The sequence below is a fragment of the Dreissena polymorpha genome, chromosome 14, assembly GCF_020536995.1.
Source record: "Dreissena polymorpha isolate Duluth1 chromosome 14, UMN_Dpol_1.0, whole genome shotgun sequence".
In the NCBI taxonomy this organism is placed as follows: Eukaryota; Metazoa; Mollusca; class Bivalvia; order Myida; family Dreissenidae; genus Dreissena; species Dreissena polymorpha.
In genome coordinates, this window is record NC_068368.1 from 52,367,914 (window position 1) to 52,391,584 (window position 23,671).

Genomic DNA, 23,671 nt, shown 5'->3' on the forward strand with positions numbered 1-23,671 from the left:
GTCTACGCAATCACCAAAATAGGTGCTTGGAATACTCGAGCGGGTTCCGGTAATTGCCGATCAATACAATCATTGATTTTAGTAGCAAAATGTGTTTTCCATGATTTCAATCTTGTTAGGATACCTTAAATAAATTTGCTCGTTAAAAACATGACCAATCATCGTTAATATTTCAAACAAAATAAAAACGGTCGAGCCAGTACAATAATAGAAAGTTAGAAGTTTTCTACCCACTTTCAACTCTACAATCCCACGCTTGCTATAACCGTTCTACAGAGCGCACAGAATCTATGAGCTGTTTATGCATTCCATATCCGACGACCAATATATATATCTATGTAAACAATTTTTTTTTATTTTGACACATTCAGTAAACTTACAAAAAACATATATTATCAAATCAAGAATGTAAGTGGATGTCTGGAAAAGGAAGCATTTTAAAACGCACGTTTATAAAAGTGATGAGTAAAAGTATGCATAGATCTTTATTAATCAAAAATACAAAACATAAACATAAATCGACTACATGACAAACAGACGTGAAGTAAAATATTACGTGAACAGACTGTAATTGTATGCGCAGTTCGATTCACGGAGCATGATAATAAAGTTTAATTCCGCAATCAAGTCATTGTCCTGCTTTATTCTTCATTACATGAGGCGACAGCCGTTATGCCATTTCACAACATTTTATAAAACATTCATCGCACGCAGAGCCAAGCGTCAATAATGTCATCAAGGATGTATTAGTTTCGGCCTTCACTTTTCTTCGACATTTTCTCCAACAACTTCAAGTCCCGAATATACTGGTACTGGTCAGGTATCTCCATTAATGCTGCCAATGCCACTGCCGCTTGGGGGTTTCTAGACGTATCCTTAATGCAATGAAAATCAACAAACTGAAAATTGTCAAACTTCCGTTGCGGAAGTTGGTCGTCAAAATGGCGCATGCGCTCCCATGGCCCGTCACCTACGCCCATGACGATGATTGACAGTGGATATGATGACGCTGCAACGATGGCGACCACTGTTTCCTTTTCGCACGTGAGTTGGCCGGTGGAGCAAATTACAAGAATGTGATACTACAACAAATGTAAAGACATCTATGACTCACATCTTAAATATGATGTCTGGCATATGAAACATGGACAATATATCTTTGATTTAATATATACATTTTGTGTTGCAAAAATTTAGTTTTCTTCATTTAGAAAGGAAGCGATAATTGCACATATTTCACTTAAACATTCATTTAAGCTCTAGAGTTTTCAGGGTGGGAAAATCGAAACCAATGTTACTCGTATTCATCAAACATAAATGCACGTTCTAATTAAGTAAAAATAGAGTTTTAGTTTTCCTATTTAAATTAAAGTAACGTCATTGCAAGCTAAAGGCTAACCTTGTTCGTATTTTTAACAATATCCACCGCTTTGTCGATTAGTGGCGCCATGCTAGTGGCTCCTCCTAAAGCTACGTCTGACGTTGCCCTCTCGTAGGCATCCAACACCTCCGTAAAACCTTTGCACTCTTTCTGTAAGCAAACGTGTTCGTGAATCGTTGTGAACGGTAATTAAATGTGTGAGAAACTATTATGAAAGATGCTTTAAACCTATTTTTGTCATATGCATGAATAATAAAACTCTTAAACCAGTTTTATGCGATTATGGACATAACACATAATACGACATCTACTTCAACATAAACATGATAAAAATGATAAAAGCCTATAGCACACACTTTCATTATGCTAAGCTATTGTTATAATAATACACCGGGTAAATGGTTATAATAAGGTCTGGAGCATAAATGAATTACGCTCATTAAAAATTACGCACATCAATAGCACGTCATAGTGATGTGGTCATTCCTTGGAGCATTCGTTTGCTTATTTTGGCATATATTTTCTTAACACATTCCTAAATTAGCAATCGCCGTGATGTAATGAATAAGGTGTCTGTCTAGTGACCGGGAGGTCACGGGTTCGATACCCAATGTGGGGGCGTTCTTCAGATTTCCCACAAAGACACCAAGTATTGGTTCTAGGCCCAGGAAACGGACTCGATGGCGTTTCAATAAGCCTGAGGCTTTCGATGCAATCGAGCTAAAATTAATAGGTTTAAACTAAATTAGCAAAAGCATATTGATTTTATTGTACAGGACACAGTGACCGTGTACTGCAGTGTACCTCTTTATCCAGCGGGAACAGGTCGCACCCACTCGCCCCGAACCCATACACAGGTATGAACCCGTCATCGTCCAACTCTTCAATACATTCACCGAGGATACATATCACCTAAAAATACAAATTAGCCCAGCTCTGAAGAAAATGGACATAATGCATGCCCTTGAATTGTAATCCCAGATTAACCGTTGCATTCCGCACAAGCTTATCAGTGACGAAACTTTCCGTCTAAACTATGATTTTCGCTAAAGACTAACTTCAAACTAAACTAACACACGCACAAGCTGCACAGGATAATCTGTGACGACATTTAATGAATTAAGTGCGGTTTACCTCTTTGCATATGTTAATCGATCTTTGGTCAACGTTACAAACACATGTGCTCATAAATATAAAAGAATTAAATCCCGATTCAGTGACTTCTGGTTTTAGAATAAATGGTAAATGAACAACCAAATTCACTTTCTCTTTTCAATAATATCGTTTAACCGCTTTATTAACGCATGCTGTCCACGTACGATGATTTGAAAATATTCCTGACTAATTCAGCTTAGATTTACATGTGTTTTTAATAACGTTCTACCTCTTTGTAAGGATTGTGTTTTCCCTTGACCGCATGCAGACATTGGCCCTGGAAGGTCTTCGCACCCTGTGTCTCGTTGCTTTTGCTGTAATCAATGCCTGAAGAAAATTCCTTTCACAACTCTAACAAGAACATTGTTGGGTATTCTATGTACAAAACGGAATAAAATGAGTGGTATTTTCTATGTAAATATTTATAACCATTTCAGACGCGTCAACCTGGCAAGAACGATTTGTTTAACGCTCAATTGTTTGGTAAGAACATTTTAGTTATTAATAATAATTACCATAGGTGGAAATTTCGGGTAACAATCTTCTAAATAAAAACTATAATTAGAAACACACCTTTGATTTCTATGTACTGCTTAAAATATAGGAATACTGACCCTCAATAAATATAAATTAGTCTGGTATTCAAGACAGATGACCAATAGGTATATCGACGGTTTTTAAACGATTAATATTCCCTCTTTCAATCAGTGATTTATCTAGTTACAACGTCGTATTGATATTTATGAAATCATGAAAAACACAATGTCAATATTAACATTATTTTTGATACACGCCTCCATGAACTCTATCTAACTAATACAAAATAGCCTTTTTCAAAAGGCTCGTCTTAAAAAAAAATAACTTCAGTAAAGTTCTCTTAAAGACCACGCGCATGCGTTTAGCGCTGCCGTATGTACATTTTATTTACACAGATTAAACTAGTGCCCGCGTATACGTTTATGGTTACGACATTTTAGTAGTATACCAAAATATATGTATGAGCATAAAAAATGAGACATATCTGTCTACCAACCAGTTAATACTTATATATACTTTCAAAAATAAACTTATGTGTGAAAACAGAAGACCTAATTAACCGTTCATCTGCCTCTTTGAAATGAATGTACAATCAATTCTCTAATGAATGTGCGCCAAAACAATCGGAAAATATTAGATTCCTACGCGAGTCCCTTTACACAATATAATCGTACCAAATATTATGCCGCATTCTCGCACCCCAGTGGCTTCTATGGCCTTTCGTACATCGTCTAGTTTGCTGAAACGGTCCAATATTGTCCGAAACGTGTTCTCCCGCGAGCAGGTAGTCTTGTCCAAGTGCAAGTATTCGGCCAGCACGTTCGCTCTAAGTGCATGCATATTATACAGTTAATAAATACTAATTTAACTACACCTTACATGGTATGATTTCCTGTATTTAAAGTAAAGTTTATTTAGTAAAGATGCATAGATCTATATTTTCCCATTTTTTTTTCAAATACAATTTTTGTTCCTGTCGCACTGGAATATCTCCGCACACAAATGCGTATTAAGATATTTGTATAAAATCCAAATACATGTACAGTAAAACAATAGTAGTTTTGCAAATACTTTGCTGTTCAAATGTGCTTTAAACGATTTCATATAATTGTACTTGTATAACATGTCAACACAATATACTACCTTTTTAACGCTGCACGGAAAGACCCTAAACCCGATAAATAGGTTAAACAGCATTTTTGTAATTATAATTATTATATGTTAAAGTTTTATTTAGCAATAGAGTAAGTCAACAACAATCAACCGACACGCCTTATTTATTGTTCTAATAATTTGAACTATAATTAAACAGCATTAAAAATGTATATTTTGAACTACCTATCTTTTAAAGCTTACCTGTGTTTATCTTCCGTGTAAGCCATTTGCAAATATTCAAATGACACGTTAAGTAAACAAGAATTCAATAGGCATTCAATAGGAATTCATACGCAAGCAGATAAAGAGACTACCAAAGTAGACGAGTTAATACTGCTGATTATGTAAACCTTAAACTTCTACACTTACCGGTAACTTATCGGGTGTTGACTTATGCTTTTCAAAACAAAATGAATCATGCATTTTAAAATCAATTTTTGTCGACAACCGTAAGATATCATATTGTAATGCGCATGTCCTGTTAGCATTTGTATTATGTACTATACCGCTCGCAATAGGTGTCACAAAGTTGAGTTCATGATCTAGCGTTTATTGCGGCGTTTGTAAGTGTGTCAGTTCGTCTGCGGTTGTACGAACTGTTATTCATATTTCATCAAGCAGTTATAACATTTGTTTTTGGATGTATGAGGTTCAAATTCGCTTCACTGCTTTTTTTCTATAAGTATGCTTATGCTTACTCGATTGTTGTTATTATCCATCGCCATAGGCAGAGGGATATTGTTTTGGCTTTGTCTTTCCGTCTTTCCGTCCGTCCGTCCGGAGCCATATCTTGGAAGTGCTTTGGCGGATTTCATTGAAACATATATAACATATATTTATTAAAGGATAACTGGAAGCCAATTGTTCGACGCTTAACGTTTCAAATTGAACAAGCATATTCGTTGAATTGATATGTATATATATATATATATATATATATATATATATATATATATATATATATATATATATATATATATATATATATATATATATATATATATATATATATATATATATATATATATATATATATATATGTGTGTGTGGATAAAAGGATGATGCACGCCAAATGGCATTGTACACCAGCTGTTAACAGCGGAGTTATGGGCCTTTGTATCTTGAAAACATGCTTTTTGTGTGTCCGGAGCCATATCTTGGAAGTGCTTTGGCTGATTTCATTGAAACTTGGTATGAGTTTATATATGGATAAGAGGATGATGCACGCCAAATGACATTGTACACTATCTGTTAATAACGGAGTTATGGCCCTTTGTATCTTGAAAAAATGCGTTTTTGAGTGTCAAATATAACAATTCTGTGTCCAGTAGCATATTGGCGGGGGATATCAATTCAACGAATTTGCTTGTTCAATTTGAAACGTTAAGCGTCAAACAATTGGCTTTCAGTTATCCTTTAATAAACAAATTTTATAAACAATGATATTTCATTGGCGAGCGAATCTTTATCAAAATATAGCGAATCGTTTAGTGAGATGAACCTCTATAATACCAATAATAATAGATATACGCATATTAAAGCATACGGAGAGGGATTGACTCATGACATAGAAGCAATTACAATGAGTGACTGGCGCTTATTCGGATGGATCATTCTACTTTATAAGGATTTGTGTTAAACAATAGATCAACGATATTATCAATACTTCAAATTGTGACATCACAATGTCAACACAAAAGTGTCAAATAAACCTGGAACCTATACAGACAAATAGGTCCCTGAACACACACGAAGTGATAAATAAATTAACTTATCAAATTAATGATATAAATATTTAACATCATCTTACTGTCTATGCCCATACTGGATCTCATGTGACATCTAGATCTCAAAGAGACGTAAAAAATGTGTATAGGGTGGTGCGGTAGTCAAGTTGTAACACACTGGTCTACCATTCCAGAGGTCTCCGGTTCAATTCCTGGCCGGGGCACCGGAAATTTAAAAATGCTTCAATTGTTTCCCACCCAACTAGAGATGTACTGGTATGAAACCCAGGTAATGCTGGCGTGTATCGGTGCCATACAATGAGCACGTAAAAGAACCAAGGGATCTATTCGCAAAAAGCTACGGTATCGCACCCGGATTCCTTGTATCTCAATACTGTCTCTTCTGCTTGCTGTCTCTTCAGCAAAACCAAAGGACCCTATTGGAAATAAGTGCTTGCACTTTCATGGGTTATCATTGACTGCAAGGTCAAAAGAAATAATATCTGAACTACAATATATAACAAACAGTTTGAATGCACTATTTGTGTTGGTTTGTAACCTTCGCTTAGATTTAACTTCCTGTTTTTATCAAACACGTGTTTTCGCGAAAATAGTAAACAATAATAAATTGTGTGCATATAAACACAATGCCGAAGTCGAAAAGAGATAAGAAGGGTAGGACCATTATATGTGTTGTTTGACTATTTATTACTTTTACTTATTTAATTACGAGAGTGATTTTCATACATTTTGCACAATATCTACTGACTTCCAAAAGGTATAGTACCAGAAAGGCCGTTTACCAAAAAGGCCTTCCCAAAAAGGCCTCACCAAAAAGGCCGCATAAGTGAACCAAAAAGGCCTCATGTTATACCAAAAAGGCCATACAATTTTTTATTATCATTGAATAGTAATGCTGAATATAATTATCATATCTATTAAATAGTCATAACTTAATTATCATATCTATTAAATAGTCATAACTTTTTTAAAAGTCTACTTCAAAGCCGTTAATTTTATAATCAAAGTCGGCAAAATTATCGTGAATTTTTGCATACAGTATGAATTGTTCGTTTGTCACATTTTTTTCCTTGAGTAATAGATGTTTCAGTTTTTTTAATTAAAAGCCGTTAATTTTGTAATCAAAGTCGGCATAATGATCGCCAATTAGCACATAGCAATTATCCATTTCAGAAAATTATATTTTTCTCTGAACTTTCTGTTTGCATCTAAAAGTGTAACAAATAAGTAATGAAGGTGTTGTAAACTTACGTGGCGGCCAAATATATATAAGATCCAAAATTTTTGAGAAATATAAAACCCGTTTATGTGTCAAAGTTGTCTATAATAGTTTCTTTTTTTTATTCATTATATTGGAAATTATACCGGACTTTATTTGGCGTTTGAAATATATAAAAATTATAGTGTTTTTTAAATCGTGTAAATTATGTTTATTTCTTCACGAGTGTTAATTTATTGTGTGTTGACATTTTGTTAGTGTTGTGGTATGGCCTCCTATCGTATAACATAGTAAATGTCGTGAAAAAAGTAACACACACAATATATAGAGTACAACGTTATTCTTAGTTACTATGTAAAACAATAAAATAAATTAAATAAGATATACGCAAATGGCTTAATGACTGTTAAAGACAAATATTTAATATATATAACGTATATAATTAAGTACATATTTTATATACATGTATTATTAATTTCCTCTTAAACTGTTTTTTGCAATGTTTAAAACATAAGAAGTTGAAAGAATTTGCATGTACACAAAAACTCGCTAATCAGACCGGGTAACCAAGTGTCAATGGTCATTCACAGTTTGCGGCATTTGTTTTGATAACGGATTAGTAGAAAGCCCACATCTGGTGTAAAATGACACTTGTTGACACCTATTGATAATTACTTGCGCATTGTAAAATAGGTACATTAAATTTGGAAGACTTAAACCGAAATAAATAAACATGCTTAATTCTTTGTGATATTATCGAAAATTATAACTGATTGTATATATTATTACGCATTTTATAAGCATTAAAAATATATTTAGCAAAGTTTATAATGTCTTTTTTATTAGCCAACTGCATTAAATTTATTTAACGTTGGCCACCTTTGAAAATATGGTTTTAAATGTTCCTTTCTAATTTTTCTATATAGAGGACAAACAAGTAAAAAGGTATACTCGTTTTCTATGGCGTGTCCGTTGCAAAACTTACATTTTCTATTTTCGCATAGTATCTTATGATAACGACCGCTTTCGATTTCTAATTTATGTTACAAGTATGATGCGAAACAATGCACCACCTCCGAGTTCCTGGCCAAGGTCGGTCAAGTGTAAGGTGTTGTGTTGGAGTAATGCACATGTATATTTTATTATGTAGTTTAAATTATGTTGTATTTTGTCACGTTGACTGTATATTCTATGTAATTTTTGTTGTAAATGTATTTTTTGTAATGAAGAAAATAACAAAAGTTCTTACAGGTTTACTCCATTTTGATTTAATAGAAAATATCATTCATATGTTGAACAATATTATTATGTAATTGAAATTAATAGAAATTATGTATATTTTGTAAAAAAGAAAATAAAAAACTTCATTCATTTATGTCGTACTCCATTTTCAATTAATTGAAATTGTGTATATTTTCTAATAAAGAAAATAAACAACTTCATACATATTTTATGTCATACTCAATTTTGATTTAATAAAAAAATAGCATTCACATGTTTAACAATATTATTATGTTATTATGTTGTATTTTGTCAGTGTGACTGTATATTGTCTGTAAATGTTTACTTGTAACTGTATATTTTGTTATATAAATTGTGTGACTGTGCCTGTACACTGACTGTATATGTCGTAAAAGTATACTTAAACATAAACAACAAATAAAGAAAATAATAAACTTAATACCTGTTTTATGACTTATTCCATATTGATTTATGTGTATTTGTTTGTAAACACAATTTGAAACCTCAAATAACAATAATTGCTTTAAGGCCTTTTTGGTTCATTTTTTGGGCTTTTTGGTACGCTTTGGGGCCTTTTTATGGTAAGACCTTTTTGGTATTCGGCCTTTTTGGTATGTGGCCTTTTTGGTTTTCGGCCTTTCTGGACCTAAACCTTCCAAAAAGTGACATAATTTTCGGATTGCCGTATTTTAACAATATTGTCCGTAAGTTAACAAGACATTTGTTCAACATTAAATGTGTTTCAATAACTAAATAAAGATCATCAGTTTATATCATATATGATATGTCATTTACTGATACCCCGACTTCATTTGAGACTGATGACGTGATGTATCCAAACATTTTCTTTATTTTCAGTTTCACTTACACAGACAAGAAAGAAGGGATTGGAGTTAAAACAGAAGCTGATTGAAGATGTAAATTAATAATAACTTACAAATAGCTGACTTATATGTTATATAAGTCTTGAAATCAAGTTGATCTTTATAAACTTATAACACGGGTACAACTAAAATGTGTATATGATTCATATCCGCGGATATCACTGAAAAGTGCGGATATGAACAGACTACAGCTTTTTAAAATGTATTTTCCTTTATTTTTGTTATATGAAAATTGTTCTGTGACAAAAATACACGTTGCTCATGTGTAATGTTGCGATGGAATGAATTTAAAAGCGTTTTGCATTGGCATTTTAATTTCAGTAACTCCAAATTCATATCCGTGAATATGAACGACCAGTCAGAACACCGCTTTTATTAAATTGCTCTATCTTGAGACAGCAATAACAACAGATTTATCACATATTGTGAATTTTCAATATAACAGTGATTTGTTCATAAAAAAACTGCAAATAACGCATGAATATTGCCTATATTCGTTTATATTAGAACTTTTCGTTCATATCTGCGGATATGAGTCATATACGCATTTTAGACAGACCGTTATAACACAACTGGGAAGTAAAATTAGTTTCAATGAATTCAGGGGTTTCGCTGCCATTTCACGGTTTGCCATGTTGCTAGTAATTCTAATACATACCCAATTTCAGAAAATGTAAAAGGTGTTTAAAGTTATAGAATTTGGTGTGTGTATTGCGAAGTTTTGCACCTGAAAGAAACACTGATTCATATTCAATAACGTTTGTCATGCAAAAAACTAATCCTTATTGCGCCACAGGCTTTTAATAAAACTTAACGGAAAACATACGAAATAACACGTTATTCATTGTCAAATTTTATGATGCTAAACATGTTCAAGCTCAGATCATCATAACAATGGATGAAATTCGGTGTCATGCACATTGGGAAAAGTTAACATAATCACCAAAACAGGTAGGGGAAATACCCGAGCAGATTATGGAAATTGCCACTCAACAAAATCATCGTTTTTTTAAAAGCAATTTTTTTCCATGATATCAATCATCAATGGATATTTATATCTATAAAATAGCAATTTTGTATAAGCATGATAGTGTACCTGTAAGTTTGAGGTCATCAGGTGAAAGCTTAATTTCACTAAGCAGTGTTTTTTATGTCCCCCACCACTATAGTGGGGGACATATTGTTTTTGCCCTGTCGGTTGGTTGGTTTGCCCAAACTTTAACATTTTGCAATATTGAAGATAACAACTTCATATTTGGCATGCATGTGTATCTCATGTAGCTGCACATTTTGAGTGGTGAAATGTCAAGGTCATCCTCAAAGATCAAACAAACAAATCCAAGGGAAGTAATAAGCTTTAAAGTGAGATAATTATCTGAACCTGCCAAATGATAAAAAATTAAATAAATCAAAGCGGCGCAAAAGGGGACATAGTGTTTCTGACTAACACATTTCATGTTTTTTCTTTCAAATTTGGGTCCGGTAGGGGGACCCATTCCCAATGTAAAATAGTATTTATTTTTCCCAAATGGGACCTAAAAAATCACAATTGAAGGTTTCCAAAAAAAAAATGTTGTTTAATAAGTTAAACATGTCATTCATCTCCAAATCCAGCTATATAAGTTGGACCTTAGTAAATATAATACATGTATTGAAATTACTTTTCTAATCAATTATGAAGTATTTGTAAGCAGAAAGTCAATAATGTTAATTTTCCAATTAATGTCAAAAGGACGCGATATTTTCCAATCCAAAGGGACTCCGTCCCATTCCCAAAATGGTAAAGAAAAAAGCACAACTAAGCTTGTCAAATGCAATTGGTTTCAGCACAATAATGTTATATCTGTAAATATTGAGAACACCCTGACCTATGATCATCTTAATTGCTATGCTGGTTTCCTGGGATGATAGAGAGCCTATTTATTTTGAGGTCAAAAGGTTAACCCTATGCATGCTTGGAAATTTGTAGTCTGCTAAAATGTCGTCTGCTGAATTTCTAAAATTAGCATTTTCTTCGATTTTTTTTCAAAGAATACTATCAGAATAGCAAACAGTTTGGATCCTGATGAGATGCCACGTTCTGTGGCGTCTCATCTGGATCCAAACTGTTTGCAAAGGACTTCAAATTTTGGTTCCAACACTGAAAGGGTTAAAGATCAAGGTCACATGTGCTTGCAACATGAAAATAGCTTCCACACTATGTAGATCATTTTTAGGATAAGGCCAGTATTATGTTTGTTTACTGTAAAGACAAAGGATGACCCCCAAATGATTTGCAAATCAAGAGATAAAATGTCAAGGTCACACGATGACTTTGCTGTAAGTCAAGGTCATTTTTTTTTTTTTATTCAATATCATACATACAATGTAAACATGTATATGATCATACAACATAGTGATTGTACAAAGCAATAAAGTTCAGACATGTTATACAAGATATGCTAATATAATATATATATTTTTTTAGAGAGAAAAGAAAAGAACAACAGAGGAATAGTTATGAAAAATGATGAGTTGTGTAAAGGCGGAAGAAAGCATACTGGGCTTGTGTGTTTTGTTGTATATTCACAATGGTCTTGTCAGATTGAAAAAAAAAATAATAATAAAAAAAAATAATAAAAAAAAAGTCAAGGTCATACATGTTGCACAAACATCTCTTGTTTCTTCAGATTCGGGACAATGTGGACAAGTATGCAAGAATTTTCACGTTTTCTGTACACAACATGAGGAACACCTACTTGAAAGACGTCCGCCAAGACTGGAAACACAGCAGGTGCTCATCATAGTGTCATTTTTATGCTCCCGGTAGGGTGGCATATAGCATTTGAACTGTCTGTCAGTGTGTCAGTATATGTGTATGTCAGTCAGTCTGTCCGTCCTTCTGAAAACTTTAATGGCCATTACTTTTTCAATATTAAAGATAGCAACTTGATATTTAGCATGCATGTGCATCTCACGGAGCTGCACATTTTGAGTGGTGAAAGGTGAAGGTGAATGTCATCCTTCAAGGTCAAATGTCTAATATATGGCGTCTGTCCGTACGTCCAAAAACTTTAACATTGGCCATAACTTTTTCACTATTGAAGATAGCAACTTGATATTTGGCATGCATGTGTATCTCATAGAGCTGAACATTTTGAGTAGTGAAAGGTGAAGGTCAAGGTCATCCTTCAAGGTCAAATGTCAAATATATGGTGTCTGTCCGTCCGAAAACTAACATTGGCCATAACTTTTTCAATATTGAAGATAGCAACTTGATATTTGGCATGCATGTGCATCTCAGGGAGCTGCACATTTTGAGTGGTAAAAGGTGAAGGTCAAGGTCATCATTCAAGGTCAAATTTCTTATATATGGCGTCTGTCCGTCCGTCCAAAAACTTTAACATTTGCCATAACGTTTTCACTATTGAAGATAGCAACTTGATATTTGGCATGCATGTGTATCTCATGAAGCTGAACATTTAAAGTGGTGAAAGGTGAAGGTCAAGGTCATTTTTCAAGGTCAAATGTCAAATATATGGCATCTGTCCGTCCGAAAACTTTAACATTGGCCATAACTTTTTCAATATTGAAGATAGCAACTTGATATTTGGCATGCATGTGTATCTCGTGAAGCTGCACATTTTTAGTGGTGGAAGTTTAAGGTCAAGGTCATCCTTCAAGGTCAAAGGTCAAAAAAAGAAAAAAATTCAAAGCGGCGTTCTCATGAAGCTGCACAATTTGAGTGGTGGAAGTTCAAGGTCAAGGTCATCCGTCAAGGTCAAAGGTAAAAAAAAAATCGGGGGCATTGTATCATCTCTTGTATTATCATGATCTTTACACGGTAGGCCTTTCCATGGCGTTTTTGGGGAAAATGCTTTTTTGGGATTGTGAATTGTTTTGCATGAAAAGTCCACTGATTTGGTAAAAACTTCTTTTATACCACTTTTTACAAGAATTATAATTTTAATTATAAGAATCAAAATCATATTAATTTTAGCTATATACTTTGTTGCTTGCAATTAAAATAATAACATTGAGATATTATTATAAATAGACACTAATTTATAAAAGAAAATTCTTCAATTCTGGGATTTCTTTTGAATTTATGGAAACTTTTTTCCATTTTAACAGACCTGTAGATACGCCAGCAGGGACGACACTTTCCACCTAAACTTGATTTTAACCAAGAAGAGACTTTCTTTAAACAAAAAAATATCATAAAAGAGGAAAGTCTTGTCCCTGATTAGCCTGTGCGGACTTCACAGACTAATCTGGGACAACACTTACACATGTGAATTAAACCTCCTTTTCACAGAGCATGGCCCATTTATTTGAAAAATACTGCATTGTGGCACATGCGCTTAGCTACAATTGTGCTACATTTATTTCTGTTTACTCTGTAAATAAATAGACAAAATGTTGATGATCATGATGACGTTTGTCAAAATTATTTAACTTAATTATTTCTGAATACCAAAAAAATCAAATAAAAATTACATACTACTATGCTACAGCGTTGTTGGAATAGCTATTTATGATTTGTAATTTTGCATGCATCTAATCTGATTGAATGTGTAAATTTATGGTTTCAAACTGTTAGCAAAATTCAAAAGAAGAATATATATTTCATTGTAGATTTTATTTTGGAAAGAACAAAGTCATGTCATTAGCCTTGGGCCGTACGAGTTCTGACGAATATCGTGAAAACCTTCACAAGATCTGCAAGCATTTACAAGGCCAGACTGGACTGCTGTTTACAAACAAAACTAAGGAGGAGGTTCTGAAGTGAGTACACTTGAAGACTTTTCTAACGCAACACTTCAAACTTTAATGTCTCAATTATCAGTTAACCCTTTGCCCCTTAGGTACGTATTTTGACACAATTGTAGTCACTTAGAAAGTTAAATTAAAGTAAAGATCTTTCTTACTATATTCAAGTTTTAAAGGCTTCATTTCCAACCCTTAGATACTGAGGAGTAGCAAACAGCATACAACCTGAACAGACAGCGAGTTACTCACGGGCTGTTCTGGTTTTATGCTGGCTGCAAAAGCCATTTTCACGTTGAGTGGGAAAGGGTTAAGTTCATGATTAAAAATTATACACATGATCATTTGACTTTATTCTGAGCAGGCTTGTTGTTGTTTTTCTAGCAAATGCTTCAAAATTGAGAAGTGTTTTCAATATTATATTTAGTAAGGTTTAACTTATAGAGCTGGATGGGAGATAAAGTTAATGTTGAGATAAAAAAATGATGTTTTTGGGAAACCTAAAATCAGAAATTGTAGGTCCCCTTTGGGAAAAATATATGCTTTTTTCCATATGGAATGGGGCAATATAACGGCCCCAAAATTTGAACAAAAAAATCACTGATATATTTACGATAAAAGGTCACCATAGTTGTTAGCATAAAGGATACCAGTTTATTCTGGAAAGCACAAAGTCTGTAATAGCATAAAGCCATACACTAGTATACAATTATGAATCACTGAAAGGCGAACTCAGAAAGTTAAAAGGACACTGCTGACAATTGAATTTCGTGTTTTTTTTCAGTCACTGATCATACTTCTAAGGTATTAACCTGTTGTCAAGATTTTATTAACCATATGTCGTGCAATACTGAATGATAGCACTTAATTGATATACATATTTGTCTTGTGAATACATGTAAAAATATGGACAGTCGCTACCATGTACAGTGTTTGAAGGGTTTGAAGACTGTTGGCGCTAGCTGAAATGATTTAGTGGTGGTATTCATGAATCTGTATTCTGGTAACTACTTATAAACTCTTTCCAACTCAGAAGCAAAGTGAAAATGGCTATGTGCAAACAGCATAAAGCCATAACAGCCTGCGAGTAACACAGTCTGTTCAGGTTTTATGCTGTTTGCTGCTAATCAGTATCTAAGGCTTGGAAATAAAGCCTTTAAAACTTGAATGTAGCAAGGAAGGTCTTTAATTAAATTAAAGCGACTACAAGTGCGTCAAAATACGTCTCTAAGGGGTTAAAGAGTAAACTGCATATGCTTCTAGTCACTTTGTTGCACTTTGCTATTGGAGCAGGGATGCGTCACATTGCAGGGGGTTTTTTTGCCCGATTTTATAGCCGAAATTCGGCTATGTTCCCAATCCCAAAAAGTATACTTTTTTCCCAAAATGTGGCAAAAAATTACCAATTTCAAAAAAAAATAATTTTTTTTTTGTTTTTTTTTTCGAAAGAAGTGTCTAATGCGTATTTTATCTCAATTTTAATTCAATTACGTCTAACAAAGTATTATATGATTTTGTTCTTTTAATTTGAATGATTATAAAGAGTTATGTAAAGTTTAGTATTTCCCTAATCAGAGGACTTTTTTGGTGGAAAAAAAAGGCAAATGAATGTATTTTCCCAATTTCATGAAAATGCCGATAAAATTCCCAATTCCAAAGCCATGGGCTATCTTCCCAAAAAGTGGGAAAAAAAACCTGCATTGTGTTTATTTCACCATTTTGGGAATGGGGCCGGGTCAAAATTTTCTTTTCTTTTTGGAAACCTTTAATAGGAAATTTTTAGGTCCAATTTGGGAAAAATATATACTTTTGTCCATTAGGAATGGGTTCCCTTACACACTGCACGGTCATCATGTAATTGTTTTTATCAATAAAACATTCAGTTGCTTGGATCTCCATCTTCAATTATGTAGGCGGAATTCCATCATCTAACAGTTATTGTGTAAATCCTTGATTTGTGTGTTTAGACATTATGCATTATATATTATGGTTAATAACATGCACATGGCTCGTTACATGTTGCTTCAGATAAAAAATAATAGTTCCTATAAAAAAAACTTGGGGGGGGGGGCTCCTCCTCTTGCCAACAGCCTTTCCCCTAGTGTTTTGATGACCCAAATAGGTGTTGGTTATGTTGAACTTTTTTACAGGTGGAGAATGGGGTCAAAATTCAGCCCTAGATTTGACCAAAGAGAACCACTGATTGCATATTTTCAATTCCAGATATTTCTCCGCATTCAAGAAGGCTGACTATGCACGGTCAGGGGTGGTTGCTGAGCAGGAAGTCACTCTGGAGGAAGGCGCGCTGCCTGAGTTCACACACTCCATGGAACCCCAGCTACGAGGGCTTGGGCTGCCCACTGCGCTCAAGAAAGGTTAGGGCCATTATTCACAATTAGCCAATTGCTACAGATAAGTAAAAAATGGGTTATAGAAATTTCCATTTGACTACAAGTTTTTATTCATAATCACCCATTCAATATCCAAAAAACTACGAATTCAGACATAAAAAGGTAAATTTTGCTTCTGACAATTTTGAGGTGGGCGTGGCCTGCTAAGTTGACTTTTAGTTTTAGTTGTACGTAAACCATCATTACACAGATAAGCACCCTAATGTCTTTGTAGTACCTTAACAAATCTAAATAAATTAAATACCTTCTCACTTGAATTAAGTTTAAAATGCTTCATTTCTAACACAAAGATACCAATGAACAGCAAACAGTATAAAGCCTGAACAGACTTTGAGTTGCATTTAGCTTTTTTTTCTTTACGTTTGAGTTGTTAAGTGGATATTCAGATCAAAAGTCAAAAATAGCTTGGATGGCGGGTAGAAATTTCATCGGTTCAGACTGAAAGAAAAGTGGTTGGTACATGCGCTTTTCACCTAAACAACCTTGTTATCTGGCGCCATAGGCGGAGGGATATTGTTTTGGTCTTCCGTCTGTGCGTCTTTCCGTCCGTCCGGACTCATATTTTGGAAGTGCTTTGGTTTCATTGAAACTCGGTATGAGTATATATGTATATATATGGATAATAGGATGATGCACACCAAATGGCATTGTACACCATCTGTTAATAACAGAGTTATGGCCCTTTGTATCTTGAAAAAATGCTTTTTTGAGTGTCAAATATAACACTTTTGTGTCCAGAAGCATATTGGCGGGGGATATCAATTCAACGAATTTGCTTGTTTCACTTCCATTCCGTATGAATGTGAATTTGGTTGGTGGTCTTCATACCAGACAGGTGGGGTATCCTTTCTGAACTCCATTTTCCCCACAGCATGACCCACACCTGTTATTCTTTATTATTGAGCCGTGCTTTGTGAAAAGGGGTTTAATGCATGTGCGTAAAGTGTTGTCCAAGGGATGACACTTTCCGCCTAAGCTTGATTAATGCTAAGAAGAGACTTTCTTTGAACAGAAAATATCTTTAAAGCGATCAGTGTCGTCCCAGATTAGCGGACTGGGACGACACTTTACGCACATGCATTTAACCCCTATTTTGCAGAGCAAGGCTTAATTTTATAGCTTTAATTTAACAACTCTTAAGTCTAGTATGCTGACATGTAGGTGTGCCGTGACATGCTATGGGTCCTCAAAAACTGCAATCTCAGATAAGGAGAATCCCATACTCTTGGAAATAAATATACACGCACACACAATTTCACCTTTTTGAGTTTATTGCATAATGATAAAGGCTATTGGATTTATACGAATTGAGGATTTACATACTGTAGAGGTCAAGAGGAACTTCATTGTTTTGACGTCAAATTTCTATTTTTATTCCTTTCAAACACTACAAAAACTTTTATTATGTGAACATCAAATTGAGTTCCAAGAGAATTGGAAATAATACTGTTTACTACGTCCAGAACCCAGCTTTTTTGTCTGTCTCTAACTTTATCATACACAGTTTTATATTTAACCCTTTACCAATTAGATACATATTTTCACCCATTTGTTGTCCCTTAGAAATTTTCATTTAGTTAAAGACCTTTCTTACTAGATTCAAATTTTTTAAAGGCTTTATCTCCAACCCTTAGATACTGATGAGCAGCAAACAGCATAAAACCTGAACAGACTGCTAGTTACTCCCAGGCTGTTTTGGTTTTATGCTGTTTGCACATAGCAATTTTCAATTTGCTTCTAAGTGGGAAAGGGTTAAAAGACTCAAATTGTTCAAGGTTGTCTCCATCTATTTGCAGGGGTTATTCACCTTCTCAAAGAACACAAAGTGTGTGACCTGGGTCAAGTGTTGACCCCAGAACAGGCTCGGATACTGGTAAGTTAGCATCAAGCAAGGAGCAGTCACTGTCCTTGACCCAACCCTTGCTCAGTTATTGATATGGGTTAAATAGCGATTGTTATTTATCTTGATTCATTTCATTGGTTTGTACGAGCCCAAGGCCGCACAATCTTTTCTAACAGTATTGATACAAGTCGGGGCTGGTTTTTTAACCAGGTTTTCTGAAGGAAAAAACTGGTTATTAGATTTACAAATGTCAGCAGGCAGGCGGGCTTGCAGGCCGGTGGAACAAGCTTGTCCGGGCCATAACTTTGTTGTTCATTATGGGATTTTAAAATCTTTTGGCACATTTGTTCACCATTATTAGACGGTTTGTCGCGCAAAAGAATTACGTCGATATCTCCAAGGTCAAGGTCACACTTTGAGTTCAAAGGTAAAAAATGGCCATAAATGAGCTTGTCCGGGCCATAACTTTGTCATTGATTGTGAGATTTTAAAATCATTTGGCACATGTGTTCACCATCAGTGGACGGTGTGTTGCACGAAAGAATTACGTCAATATCTCCAAGGTAAAGGTCCTCAGGACTAAAAATATATTTATTTTTAAACAAAGGGGGTTAATTATAATCAATCAGTTCAGTATGAGTTGTCTTCCTTTATCAGACTTTTTTTTCACATTAAAAACCTGGTTTTGTGACAATTTTGTCCCTTGTTTTGGCATATGGAGCGGTTATTCTGTCATATTTCTAATGGAAAATCATTTTTCCCAAATTCAGTCCCAAAATTCAAAATAAATGGTTTTACTTTCAGTTGCTTGGAAATAGAGCTGTTGAATAACAAAATAAACAGTTTCAGTTTGTTATCTGTTTTTTCTTTTTTTTTGTATTTTCTGTTTTTATGCAAGTTTAATATCAATAACTATTCACAAGTTGTAAATCCAGCAATAACACTTTTACCCAAATTTGAAGTAAATTTGATGCTAAAATTCCAATTTCAAGGGTATTGGTCATATTACCAAAATTGTGAGAAAAAGCCTGCAAGTACATGTAACGTGACGACAACTCAAATGCATTTCTTGCCTTTGCACACAAGGTAGACACCTCATCTCTGAATCACTTTTGAAATTAAGGTAATAGTAATTTTTACTGTGTATATTCTTTTCCAGAATAAAAAAAGAGAAACTGTTTGGCTTTAAGATGAAAGAGTTCTAAAATATTTCAGAAAGTCTTAAAGGGGCCTTTTCACATTTTGTCAAATTGACAAAATTAAAAAAAAGTTTCAGATTCGCACATTTTCATTTTAGGTATGATATTTGTAAGAAAACAGTAAAACTGAACATTTACCATGCTCTAATATATCCATTATATGCATCTTTTAAAGATTTAAAAACCTGAAAATTATAAAGTGTTGCAACGCGAAACGATTGAATAATTTGGAGAGTTCTGTTGTAGTCGTTTAATTTTGGGAAACTACGAAGATTGCTTATATAAGGTATAAAATACATCTGTCATATATACTTGGCAGGATGACCGAGCGGTCTAATTGGTTTTTACTCCAGGACTCCAGAGGTCACTGGTTCGAACCCTGCTGAGGTTTACTTTTTTTTCTTTTTAAATTTATTCTTGATTTTTTATTGGAGCTTCTTAGATCCAATGTTTACATTTATCAATATAAAGCATTTAATGACAAACTTCAATATATGCCAAAATCTGTGAAAAGGCCCCTTTAAGCTACAAAATTCTTTGGCAAATGTTGTTTGGCTTCCAGTTGTCATAATTCAAGATACTTTTTCAGAAACTGTTTGGCTACAAGATGTCAGAATTCAAGGTCACCATGGAGAACATGTGGTCCAATGATGGAACGTTCGAGCTCCTACAGGAATCAGTAGAAACTAACACACCCACAAAAGTTATAGGTACCTTGCTTGTGAAGATTGTACAATTGTTTATGCTTGTTTGAAAAACCTCCTTTTACATGAAGTCCCAAGCTAGTCTGTATTTTCATGAACTACTCCCTTACATTAATAATTTCACAATCTGTGTAAAAATTAATTAATTGATACAAACATACCCAAATTAAATTCAAATCTGTGCAGAAATTTCTTTCTATGGTATTTTTTAAAAGTGTAAATTTAGCTTTTGTCAAATTTTTACTTTAATTATTGATTCAATGTTCAGCATCACCATCCACCTATGGATTGCATTATGCATAGCAGAATTCGATCATTATTTTACTGAGCCCTTTAGGTCATCGAAATTGTCAAAATGAAAGTACAGTTTCTCGGCGTAGAATATTATTTGTTAACCTTTATTTAACCTTGCATTGGTGTGGCAGGAATTTGTCGTTGGATTTACATTCACAAAATGGACAAAAGCACTTGCCAGGCCTGATTTTGAGTATTTAACAACTTTACTGACCCTATGGTAAGCTTCGCTCAGAGATTGAGGGGAGGATTGGATTGTTAATTGCCTTGCATACTGTTATCAAGCATTTATTTTCAAATCACTTTAGGAAGTGATCACAAATAAGCATGATGAGATTAAGTGATGTGCTCAATTTCCAAGGTCAAATTCAATGTCAATGGATTTTCAAAATACTTTTGGTAGTAAAGACCGACATATTGGAAAGAACATCACATGGAAAAACCAAGTCTTTAGGTTTTAGGTCAGGGTCAGATTTGACATGATGGAAATAGATCACAACACTTTGACCGGAGCGTAATTTTATACAGCGTTGGTGGCTTTTCCATATGAGACTGGCTCTGGAAAAACGGGGTTTGTTTCACATGCAAAAGAGTAGTTTGAAATTAGCATGGGCATACTGTTTGGGACTACAGTTTCTGCCTAAACTTGATGTTTGCTGAGATTAAGAAGAGACTTTCTTGAAACAAAGATCCATTAAAGCTGAAAGCCTTTACCCTGATCAGCCTTTGCAGACTGCACAGACTAATCGGCGACGACACTACACATACGCATTAAACAACTGTTTTCCAGAAGTGAGGCCCATATTTTTGCTGTAGTTGCATGCATGGTTAAACAGATTGTGGGGTGCCAAGGAAATCCAGTAGGCACCTCAGTCAAATTAACAATTCAAAGTCAGAGACATAATATTGAGCATTTTTAGGATTTTAATGTTACTTGGCAGATGTTAAAAGTATAAGACCAAGAGTCTCGACAAGAACAACATCCCTTAGTTGAAGGTCAAGATCAAATATGAAATATGAGATATCCAGTCCTTCCTAAAATTATAATATAATGCCGGCCATGAAGTCCTATAATCATGCAGCCTTTTCTGGCCCAGACTGATCATTTCAGGCCCAAAAATGGAAAAAATGACACAGAAAGACAAATATGAGATTTTTAACAATATTTTGAAATTATCGTTATAATATATAATATACAAATCATGCATTTATTCATTCAGAATTCCCAAGATTTCTTTAGCATATGTTTGTTCATCCTGGATCATGCTGGATGACAGAATCCTCTTTTTGAGACGAATCTTCTGCCTCGCTTGGCTTACCATCAGACATAGCCTTGGGTGGGCGCTGATAATTTGAGCCACGTTCTGAGAAAACTGGGTTTAGCGCATGTGCATTAAGTGTCGTCCCAGATAGGCCTGTGCAGTCAGCACAGGCTAATTAGGGACGACACTTTCCGCTTGTATGGTATTTTTAGTTTCAAGAAAATTTCTCCTTAGTAGTAGTAGCCCTTACCAAAAATCATGTTTAGGCGGAAAGTGTCGTCCCTGATTAGCCTGTGCGCACTGCACAGGCTAATCTAGGATGACACTTTACGTACATGCATAAAGCCCAGTTTTCTCAGAACATGGCTCTTTTAGTGGAATAAGACCATCTCCCTGTATCCTGAGTCCTTATTGAGATGTTGTCTTATATTAACCCAAAAATACTTGACACATTAATACCTAGGTGAAAAAAAACTCCTGTTGTCATCTGATGTATGCACTAAACTAAATTTGATATTTTCCTATTCTATTCCACAAAAACCAAAGCTTTCTTGTTAGATCAATGATTTACTGAAGCTATTTGTTCACAGTTTTGAATTTGTGTTTTAGTGCGTCCCGCCAAAAAGTCTAAAGCTGAAATTGAAGCTATGGAAGCAGAAGATGATGATGAAGAGGATGTGGATGATATTGATGAAGATGATGAAATTATAAATGATGTTAGTTTTAACAGTTTTAGTTTTAATTTTCATATAAAGGATTCTTTGACTGTTCATTAATGTAACTCGGCAGAGTTTTAGCTTTCAACCATTTAATTATAAAAATACTGATAAAATTTATGAATTTGTACTAATTTTGATAAGATTTTGCCCATTGACCTATGTGCCACTACAATGAATTTTGGAAATTATTTTCAATAAGTCCTACTCAGCATTGCAACATGTCAACGAAATTGGGTGAAGACTTGTGGCAAGGAAAGGTTGCTTGAGGAAGTGAAGTTATGGTCTGGACAAGTGGTTTTATGCCCAAATATTAGATTTTAACCCCTTTGTGTGACCTTGAACCTTTAAAATAGACAGATGTGGTTGTTACAGGCTCAGACCGCTGTCTCCTCGTTGGTAGGCATTCTGCTTATTTAAAAACCAACCAAGTGTAGACTCTTGACAATCTCAGATAAGACGTCTTAACCAACATAAGGCTATACACGGGCCATTGTGGACCGCTAAATTGTGCTTATCCAAAAACAATAGAGAAATTAATTAGGGAGAAATATTATCATTTAGCCTGTCAAAAACTGATAAGTTTTTGTTTTGGAATAAAAATGTGAAAAAACTGGCTAAGCCTCGTTCAACAGGTATTCTCCAAGTTCAGAAGCAGAGAAAAAGACCGGAGAGTTTTGTCTTGAAGTCTGTATTGTGTCTCTTCCTTCATAGGGGGGGGGGGGGGGTATACCCCCACATGCCACAGAATATTTAGCATGTTGTCATAACAAAAAAAGGCGGACACCATGCTCGATGTTTAAAACGCACGAAGTGACTCTGTGACCTAGTTTTTTTTACCCGTGTTCGAACTTTACCTACACATCATCTAGATACAACTTCTGACCAAGTGTGGTGAAGATTGGATGAAAACAACTTGGATAAGAGAGCAGACACCATGCTGAATAAGTAAACGTACTAAGTGACCCCATAACCTAGTTTTTGATCTGGCATGGCCCATGTTCGAACGTGGCCTTAAGATCATCTAGATACAACTTCTGACTAAGTTTGTTGAAGCTCGGATGAAAACTACTTGAAATAGAGAGTGGACACCCATGCTCAATGTTTAAAACGCACTAAGTGACCCCACTGACCTAGTGTTTTGACCCGGCATGATCGTATTCGACTTGACC

At 34.5% G+C, this 23,671-nt stretch overlaps 2 protein-coding genes across 5 annotated transcripts; one reads left to right on the forward strand and one right to left on the reverse strand.

The window, feature by feature from the left end:
- Nucleotides 1-335: 335 nt before the first annotated feature.
- On the reverse strand, nt 336-6,179 carry LOC127858722 (uncharacterized). Of its 4 annotated transcripts, none has more exons than XM_052395957.1 (6): nt 6,039-6,179; nt 3,748-3,899; nt 2,766-2,863; nt 2,186-2,293; nt 1,400-1,531; nt 336-1,082 (listed from the first exon to the last, which is right to left on the reverse strand). In XM_052395957.1, exons 1-6 carry the CDS (start codon nt 6,068-6,070, stop codon nt 747-749), a joined length of 858 nt encoding a protein of 285 aa, XP_052251917.1. In that variant the 5' UTR covers nt 6,071-6,179; the 3' UTR covers nt 336-746. The 4 variants fall into 4 exon arrangements, with proteins under 4 accessions (XP_052251917.1, XP_052251916.1, XP_052251915.1 ...); XM_052395956.1 differs by lacking the exon at nt 6,039-6,179 and adding an exon at nt 4,927-5,035; XM_052395955.1 differs by lacking the exon at nt 6,039-6,179 and adding an exon at nt 4,598-4,724.
- A 284-nt stretch (nt 6,180-6,463) lies between these two features.
- Nucleotides 6,464-22,574, forward strand: LOC127858724 (mRNA turnover protein 4 homolog). Its single transcript, XM_052395959.1, has 8 exons — nt 6,464-6,630; nt 9,296-9,354; nt 11,991-12,094; nt 13,939-14,088; nt 16,294-16,445; nt 18,278-18,354; nt 20,113-20,233; nt 22,393-22,574. The coding sequence occupies exons 1-8, from the start codon at nt 6,603-6,605 to the stop codon at nt 22,557-22,559; spliced, it is 858 nt and encodes a 285-aa protein (XP_052251919.1). The 5' UTR covers nt 6,464-6,602; the 3' UTR covers nt 22,560-22,574.
- Nucleotides 22,575-23,671: the final 1,097 nt, after the last annotated feature.

Excerpts from the sequence above, each read along its gene's own strand:
- LOC127858722 (XM_052395955.1), bottom strand. The coding sequence starts at position 4,716 with ATGCTAACAGGACATGCGCATTACAATATGATATCTTACGGTTGTCGA. Across the intron at positions 1,532-2,185 it reads TGTTCCCGCTGGATAAAGAG|AAAGAGTGCAAAGGTTTTAC; the intron begins GTACACTGCAGT and ends GTTTGCTTACAG. Across the intron at positions 1,083-1,399 it reads TTGTTAAAAATACGAACAAG|TATCACATTCTTGTAATTTG; the intron begins GTTAGCCTTTAG and ends CATTTGTTGTAG.
- LOC127858724 (XM_052395959.1), top strand. The coding sequence starts at position 6,603 with ATGCCGAAGTCGAAAAGAGATAAGAAGG. Across the intron at positions 6,631-9,295 it reads GTCGAAAAGAGATAAGAAGG|TTTCACTTACACAGACAAGA; the intron begins GTAGGACCATTA and ends CTTTATTTTCAG. Across the intron at positions 18,355-20,112 it reads CAGAACAGGCTCGGATACTG|AAACTGTTTGGCTACAAGAT; the intron begins GTAAGTTAGCAT and ends ATACTTTTTCAG.